This window comes from Pipistrellus kuhlii, unplaced genomic scaffold (genome assembly GCF_014108245.1).
Source record: "Pipistrellus kuhlii isolate mPipKuh1 unplaced genomic scaffold, mPipKuh1.p scaffold_m20_p_4, whole genome shotgun sequence".
In the NCBI taxonomy this organism is placed as follows: Eukaryota; Metazoa; Chordata; class Mammalia; order Chiroptera; family Vespertilionidae; genus Pipistrellus; species Pipistrellus kuhlii.
Window position 1 is genome coordinate 1,707,220 of NW_023425540.1, and position 8,775 is coordinate 1,715,994.

Genomic DNA, 8,775 nt, shown 5'->3' on the forward strand with positions numbered 1-8,775 from the left:
CTACCCCTGATCGCTGGGTTGCCTCCTGCTCCTGAGGGACTGTGAGAGGCGCATAGAGGGCTGAGGGACTTCCCTCCAGCGCATGAATTTTCATGCCCTGGGCCTCTATTCTGATATAATATCCTATTTCCTTTCTTCATCTCCTTCCTGCTCCCAACCTTCCACGTTACCAGTGGCCCTTAAATGGAGGGGAAGAAGCAAAAGCTACAATCAGCTTCCTGGGTAAAGATGCTCACATATATGAGTTGTAGCCACTGTAGCAGAAAATTGGAGACTCGGTCATCCAGGATGTAATGACTCCCCTGACTCCGGGTCATCCATGACGAATGAAAGCTTCTGGGAATTGATGGCGCTGCACTGTTTATCGGAGAGAGAAGGGGGCTTTCCAAGCCCACAGGGTGGAGGGGTTCACTTATCACCTCACTCCGTTCTTCCCGATGCCCCAAACTCACATGTCTCATGTCTCTGATAACTGAAGGAGGTGCCTGCCCTAGTCCAGGGGTTACAGGATCAGAGAGATGGAGTCTAACTAAATTGGGCAGCTTGAGCAAAATGCAAGTGTATTGAGTAGGAATGACAGCCTTCGGTGGTTGATATGCCCAGACGGCCATTGACCCCACCTGACCCAGCCCAGGCAGGAGGAAGCCTCCAGAGGCTGCCCTCCGGGCCACTCTGATTCCACCTTCCCGGAGCGCAGCTTCCCCCTTCCGGAAGGTGCCCTGCCTCACTGAGTGGCAAGGACTGCAAACATCCAGGATGTCCCTAGAGGCACCTTCTGTCATAAATACATCCTATCTGAGAACAAAAGCACATATTTCAAATTAGGATGCTATGTTGGGCAAGGCAGACATAGGATCGTAAATGTCTAGTTTAACACAGTATCCCAAATGTCTAGCACAGCATGGACACAAAACCAACATTTGCTAATTGGCAGCAGGCCTTTGCCATTTTATAGACTTACAGCTGGCAGAGGAAACCACATAACAAGCAATTCTAATGAACCGTCATGAGTACAGAAGGTTGCGGGGGCTTTCCGGGGAGGCACTGAGGCCAGACTTGGGGAGTCAGGCAGGAGCTCCCGGAAGAAAGGATGTGGGAGTGAGAACTGGAAGAGGTGGCTGTGTGGGAATGGGGGTGGAGGAGGGTAACATTGCAGGAGGGAATGTTCCAGAAAGAGGGAAGAGCACGAACCAAGGCTTGGAGAAGTGACAGAATTTGGAAAAAATTTGACTGTGACTGCACAGTAGGGTGAGTGGAGTGGCTAAAAATAAAGAAGATGAGGCAAGAAGGAAGAGCCATAAAAATGTACTGGGAAGAGTGTGGAATAAGTGCCCATCGAGGGGTTTTAACCAGCGAGTGACTGAACCTCGCATGTCAGCCGGACCCATGTTCCCTGGAGGACTTGAATTCTTGGGCTTCAGTGGGAAGGCTGATTGCAAGCAGTGTTCCTCTCCTTGGCCATATTCCAGGGTATATTTTTGAGTTATTGGCAAACTGAACTTCATAACTCCCACACAAACCAAAATAACGTCTCGGATCGAATCCTGCCTATTCTTAATTACTTCCCAGATTCTGTGTGCAATTGACACCTGGTATTTATTAAGGTGGAATCCATTTCTCAAAACTGCCGGAAGTCAGGGCAAGTTGAAGGGGTTGCTCAAGTTATTTCTATCTGGCTGTCTCCCCAACGACTTTTGGATAACATTTCTTAATCTTCTGTGGTTTGAGCATTTGTTTCAAAAATCCATGCTGGACTAGACGTAATATCCAAATTAGAAGACATCGTTTTAAGGAGGTAAAATGCCACACTCGCATCCCTGCTTCTCCAGGAGCACCAGGACTCGGGGGCAGGGCATTGGGGTCTGCCCACCCGGGGGGTGAAGGAGGCCCCGGAAGTCTGCCCGGCAACACGGAACCTGGTGGCTCTGTGAGGAGCGTCTTTGACAGAGAACTTTCCCTCTTGGCCACCAGGCCTGGGCTGCTAGTGCCAATAACTCAAAAATACACCCTGGAATATGACCAAATTCTGTCACTTCCCCAAACCTTGGTTCGTGGCCGCCAGTCTGACTGTCAGCCGGCTAGCGGCGGGTTGGCGCTCTGGGGGTTTCCTCCTCCAGCACGTGGGGGCCCCCTGTCCCCCCATCTCCTCCCTGGGCCCTGGCAATAGAATCCAGGGAAGAAGCCTGGAGAAGGTTGGCGATCAGAGGACCTGGGCTGAAACGATGACTTTATCTGCTCACTGCGTGAGGAATAACTTCTATTGTCTCCGCTTCCTGTCCTCACATGTGAAATGAGGGTGGCGACACCCCGCACACAAGGCCGTGACAGGAGGCAGTGAATGGTCTGAGCCAGGCGCCCACGTGGTGCCCGGCGCAGGGATGGCCGTGAGCGCACCGCAGCCGGGAGGAGAATGGCAGCCCTCGGCGCCCTGGCACCATGGAGACCGAGTCTGGGCTTCACACGAGCCAGGGCTCCGGGCCAGAGGGACACACGTCACACGCAGATGGGCCTTCCTCTGAGGAAAACCCCTCCCCAGCTGCTTCCCGGCAGGGTAGCCGAGCTGTCCTGGGGCCGAGGGAGACACAGTGTGGGTGAGACTTCAGAGCTTGCTTCATTTTTACCCTCAGCGTCCCCATCTCTAAATTAACATTTTAGATGACGTGACTTCCGAGTAGTTTTAATTTTATGTTTTGGAACTGCCAGGGACATGTGATAGCCATATTGTCATTTGACTAAGGGGTGAGGTTATTACAGATCTTCTAGGAGCTAAGAGCACAGTTGTGTGTGTGTGTGTGTGTGTGTGTGTGTGTGCGCGTGCGCGTGCTAGAGACAGACTCTTGGACTCGAAGAGTGGCTGACTGGAAGGAGACCACAGAAGGTCCTGCTTGTGCCAATGCGTCTCCTCCTAACCTGAGGTGGGTCTTCTTCGGTGCCGTATAACGGGTGTCTGTTAGAAAGAGTGTGAACCCCGTGACTTCAGCTGCCACCTGCACACCAGCCCCCTGCGCCGTCTCTCTGCCTCTGGAGGAGTCCTGGCCCCAAGACACCTGTTTCCAGTGCAGCCGGGGCAGTGAGGCCGGTTCTGAGGGCACTGGGCTCGCTCCGTGCAGCGCGGAGTTCTGTCCTTTGGAAATGCATCTTCCCTCGTGCAGTCCCGGCTCCGGCGGACGCTCAGGGAAGCCACGGCGGAGGGTGACACGGCCACGGGGTCGGCATCTGTGTGCTGGGCGTGGATTGCAGGTCAGGCTAGACATCGCCAGGGAAGGGACGGGCAGCAATAAGCAGCACGCGCACAGAGGAATGTCTCTATAGTTAGAGAAGCTGCAAAGTGCCTGGGCTCCCATCGCCGGCTGACAATCCTGTCTCACATTGAATAGTTTGAAGACACCCTTCGACCAGGCTCTTGGTGGCCAGGTAGATGTATATTTAGAACGAACCACATGTACAAACAAGTTTGACTTCTGATCAAAATTGCCTGCAGAAATTTGGTTCAAAAACCTCCTTAAGTCAGTTGAATAATTAACTTTACTATCTTCTTACCAATTTGATATTTCCCCCCCCTAAAAACAAATCAAGCCATTAAACTGGTTTGTGTTTGAAAAGAACACCTCTCAATTTATATTCACGAATAGCCTCCCTTTTTGGAAGCTGAATTCCAATGTCTTCATTGTCAACATGTTACTGACTGAAGGGTCCATCTGCCCGCGTGGATCCAAGCCCACGCAGGCACCGAGGAGTCTGCAGCCAGGAGAGGGAGCGTTCACTAGTGAGGACGTGACACCACCCAGGACCACAGGTGAGCTGGTGCTCCGAGGCCTGAGCCGATGGCTGCCAGGAGCAGGTTCCGCAGGGGGAAGATCGTTAATCGTGGGGCTAAGGGGGTTGGGGTCTGGGCTCCCCTGATGGCGGGGCCAGGGGAGGGGGAGGCGGTTGTTATATCAGGCCCTGACGCCAGCCTTCGTCTCGTTCTGTTTGGTTTCCTGAGGGTGTGGTTCTTGAGGTCCTTCAGCAATCGTGGGCTTGCGGCGAACACACCGAGGTCAAGATGTTAGCTCGGTCTCTGAGGTCAGCAGACCTGCGGCCTGTTCCTCAGACAGAGTGCTGCTCACCGGAGCCTGATGACTCAGAAAGGGAGTGGACAGGACACAGGACAGGTAGACAGGAGGAAGGGTCACATTACGGAAGTGGCGTTTCTGTTGCATTGCAAACATTTCCCCGAGTTTACATCCATTTCCCTTGGAAGTTACCTCTTAGTGGGTCTCTGCTTTCATTCCTAGTAGCCTCAATAGTCAGAAATTTACCAGGGAAATACTGGGAAAGGGGCAGGGAAGAGAAAACAGAAGTTTAGGCCAGAGGGCATGGGTATTGTGGGCTGGGAAGAGACGGCAGGAGAATTTCTGGTGGGAGCCAGCATTGTGGAGAATTTGAAAGCAGGCGGAGGGAGTGACGCTGAGTTCCAGATGTGGATGTGACAGGTATTTAAAACAAAAGGCTTGGGCCAGCGGAGCCACAGTGATGGGGGCTGATAGCACTGACGGTCAAAAACAAGAGGCTGCAGCTGAGCAAGAGGAACGAGAGACTAGGTGAAAACCAGAGGTCAAGACCAGGTCACAGTTAGAAAAATCACCAGGAGAATAGCAGCAGACACGTGCCCAACAGATAAGAGAGCGCTAACACCAAGGCCAGTCTGCTCAGCAGGAAATCTCTATTCTTACAGAAGCAGGAAACAGATTATGTAATTTATAGAGCAAGTGTCCCATGGCCTTGAGGGTCAGGTCAATGTCACCCTCAACAAATTCCCATCAAACAGACCCTGAGAGGGGGTGAGGGATGGGCAGAGCCGCCAAGGTGCTCAGTGAAGGCAGCCATTTGTATGGACTTTGTAATGGTATTTCTGAAGAAAAATCTGTCCTGGGTGGGTTGACATCATGAGATAGAGTCTGACAACGGGAGAAAAATATTTCATATTGGGACTCTCTCTGAATACCCAGACCCAGCAATTGCTGCAGTTACCCTAGGCTCTGGACAAGAATGAGAAGGTGACTTCACACAGCATAAGAGAATGATCATATCAATATAACCCTCAGCCTCCCACGAAAGAGACTGATATGGTTCATGGCTACAACAAGAACACAGAAAGGGAACCCATCTTACATTAAACAGAGATGAGGTGCTTGGATAGGACTTCAACCCCCCCCCCCCCCCCCCCCCCCCACCACCACCACCAGAAAAGACTCTCAGCCTAGGAATCCTGTATACATCATCATTTTGTAGACAATATCAGTCATGGAGTGCTCAGTGGGCCATGTAAGATTTCGCAATGGAGAAAGCACAGAGAGTGAGAAAGTCACATGACTCCTGTAAAGGGAGATTAGTCTGAGGCCAATAATGTCTCTGAACTCTCTGGCAAAGCAAGGGAATTCGAGGCCCTTTAGAAAGAAACCCCGTCCCAAGCTCCTGTCAAAGGGGGACGGCAGATGGCTTTCTGGGGAGGAGGGGTGTTGAACTACTGTCAGTAACGTGCTTGGATTCTCACACACACAGACACAGGGAACCCTGTGCAGCCCTGTGCCTCAGGGGAGTTTCCTTATGGGGTCACGGAGCAGGGAGGAAATCCAGGAAGATGGATGTTATCAGAAACAAGACACAGGCACGCCCATTGTTTTCTTTGTGATCTTGATTATTTGGGAATAACTTTAAAACATTCCATTTATAAAACTCCCGTTCCAATCCAGTCAGTGATCTGACAGCCACCCACCTGGTGACGGAAACTAGTGGCACGGGCCTTCCCTCTGAAGCCGGCGCTGAGATGTGCTCCTGAAGGCTGACCACATCGGTGAATTCTGCAGTATTTCTGGTTTACCAGCAGGAGGTCCTGCTGGAGTTGCACAGATTTCCAGGAAACACCTTGAATTGTATCTCTGACCGCAGCTAGGAACTAGACCAGCGTCCCCTTTCCTCGCGGGAGACAAGATCTCGCGATCACTCACACAGCCTGCTCAGAAGGGCCCGCTGGTCTGAGTCACCTTCGATGCTGGTGCAACGTGGGGGCCCTGCTCCCAGCCGGCGTGGCTCAGTGGCTGAGCACTGACCTATGAACCAGGAGGTCATGGTTCGATTCCCAGTCAGGGCACAGGTTGTGGGCGCGATCCATGACTATACACCGCGCCTGGCTTACCATGCTTCTTCCTCGTTTGCATACTGCTGCACAGGGTAGCCGAACAGGTCCTCCAGGGGGCCGCTGAAGGTCATCAAATTCCTCATGTCCACGTTGAAGGACATGCAGAGGCGGAGGACAACTGTGGGAGGGAAGAGAGTCAGGTGACACAGGGTTAACTGGGATCCCGTCGTTTTCAAGTCACGGAAGGGCTCTTTGAACGAGAGCCATGGCGCTCAAGATCGAGGGCGCCAGGGAAGGTCTGTGAGCCTGGCCAGTGTGGCTCAGTGGGTGAGAGCTGCCCTAGGAGCCAGGAGGTCACGATCCCATTCCTTGTCAGGGCACAGGCCCGGGTTGTGGGCTCGATCCCCAATGAGGGGCGTGCAGGAGGCAGCCGATCCATGGTTTTCTCTCATCACTGATGTTCCTATCTCTCCCTCCCGCTTCCTCTCTGACATCAATAAAAAAGATATGAATTTTAAAAAGTGGGGCCCTGGGCCTCATTCTCAGATGCTGACATCGCATTCCTGGGGAGGCATCCCGGAGCCAGAGCGCCCTGCCCGCTGCCAGGCGGCCACGGCCTCCATGTGCCAGGGACGGGGTTTGGGCCTCTGCTCGCTGTTCCCACAATGCAGAGGCATTGCCTGTTGCCTTGACCACCCAGATCCGGGGGAAGAGCGGACTTCCCGGGCTTCTTATCTTATCTGAGCGAACACTGCCGCCTGCTCCCAAGGCCTGGATCTGAGGTGCGGCCGCCAGCCGTGCAGTTTCCAGAGGAGGTGGTTTTGCCGTTTCCTTGTTGTGAGTCCTTGGCTTAGCGGTTTCCTCTTTAAGGGTTTTCCCTTTTGGTTGTGGGGAGAGACTTCATGGTGCGTTTCGTTTTTATGCCTTATTTCTGTCTTTCCCTTTCGTTCTGCGCCTCAGTAATTTCACTATCAGTGGAGGAATAAGTATATTTAATTTTTAATTTTTTGCCTGGGTGTTTCTCACCCTCTCCTCTTTCTCCGTGCGTGCTTGGGTAGTTTGGAGACTTAAAAACAAACAAAATAAAACCCACCAAGAACAGTGAGCGCAGGGAAGCTTTGCTCGGGCAGGACCAGTGTTAACCTTCCTGCAGGCCCCGCCTCTCCTGTCCAGCGGGCCGTGCTGAGGCGGGGACCCTGGCGCGGTTCCTTCGACGCCGGGAGATGAGCTGAGAGGGCATCCTGCCCCAGGTGCCGTGGCTCGGCTCCTGCTTCTGCAGGTGCCGGCTTCCCCGCACTTCCTCTCCTCTCACCCAGGATTCAGAACAGAACCTCCTGGTGCCTGCGGCTCTTCCCTCCATGAAAAAAATAATCTCATCTTGGACTTTTCCTTTTAAGAAAGTAATTGTATCCAGTTTCCCCAGAATTTTCCATGACTCCGGGAGATCAGAGAAGCAGGAGTGGAGGTTAGGAAGGAACTCTGGGCCACTGCTTTTCTCAACACTTGGTAGCACAGGCCCATAAAAGCGGTTAATAATTTTACAGTCTGAGCTCGACTATGCACGGCATTTCCCTGGGGAGATACAGGGTGAAGTCTGAACAGAACACTCGTATTTACCCTTCCTGGGGTAGACGCCCCCCCCCGTGTCTGCAATGAAAGGGGGTAATTACAGACAAAGAATTAAACTGAATGAAGAATCCTGAAACTTCATTGTACTCAATAGTTTTAGGTTTTTCTCATAAGTGTAGTTTACAAGTAGATCTGATTTCCTTCTTTTCTCTTTGTCCCCTCCACTTCAGCTCATTCCCTCTGAGAACCCCGCAGTCTGGGTGCCTCCTCTACGGTGATGACCCTGATTTCAGAAATCGCTGGCTTGGAGAGTTACGTGGTGTGCTGCTAAGTCCGTTTTTCTAGAAAATAGATTCAGGTTTGCTTCCTATTGGATCTGACCAAATAATTGAATGGATTCCCTCTCCCTTGGGTATTGACCTTGAAGCCACTTCACAACTAGCATTCCCTGTTGCTTAGGCCTCATTCTGCTTGCTGAAACCATTCTCTCTCCCACCCAGAGAACTGTCCGCCCGGAAAAACCGCCTTCAGTCCTGTAAGATCTCTTGACTCCCTGTCCCAGGTAGCTGGTGCTCAGCCAATCTGGTTTTCCAAATGACCTAATAAATTCTTCACCCCTTTTGGCATCCCGTGTTCCTCCTTCGGCAACCCTAACACCCATGACAGAAGTGAAAACACGGTGATACTGATATTAGGATCGGGGTCTGTGCGACCAACCTCTCAAAGCTTGGCATGGATCTGAGAGTCCACATGGTAGGCAGGCTCTATAAGGAGGAGACTCGGTACAGAGAAGAAAGGACAAATGGCAGGTCCTCTTGCTGACTGTGTGTGGTAGTGACTGGCGGTGACCCTTACTGCCTGGGAGCGGATGCTGTCACCCACTAATGAATGACATGGCCATGAGCCAATCGCCAGAGTCTGTGCTCTGGATCCTCCACGGGAGCAGCAGGTAATAGATTGCTGGTTCTCAACCTGTGCTGGGTTTCCTCACACAGAACGGCGGCATCAACCAGCCACCTCTTAGCGCTGTGATGATGATTGAATTATTTCATCTGTGTGGCCACAGCTCCGCCATGTAGAGATTG

General features: G+C 52.3%; 1 protein-coding gene across 1 annotated transcript in view; it reads right to left on the minus strand.

Moving 5' to 3' along the window:
- ITGA1 (integrin subunit alpha 1) overlaps positions 1-6,297 on the minus strand; it is a 127,563-nt gene extending 121,266 nt beyond the window's left edge. Inside the window, exon 1 of the mRNA XM_036409785.2 lies at positions 6,179-6,297. Coding sequence (XP_036265678.2) covers positions 6,179-6,282 — 104 coding nt within the window. The 5' untranslated portion in view covers positions 6,283-6,297. The remainder of the gene's footprint in view (positions 1-6,178) is intronic.
- Positions 6,298-8,775: the final 2,478 nt, after the last annotated feature.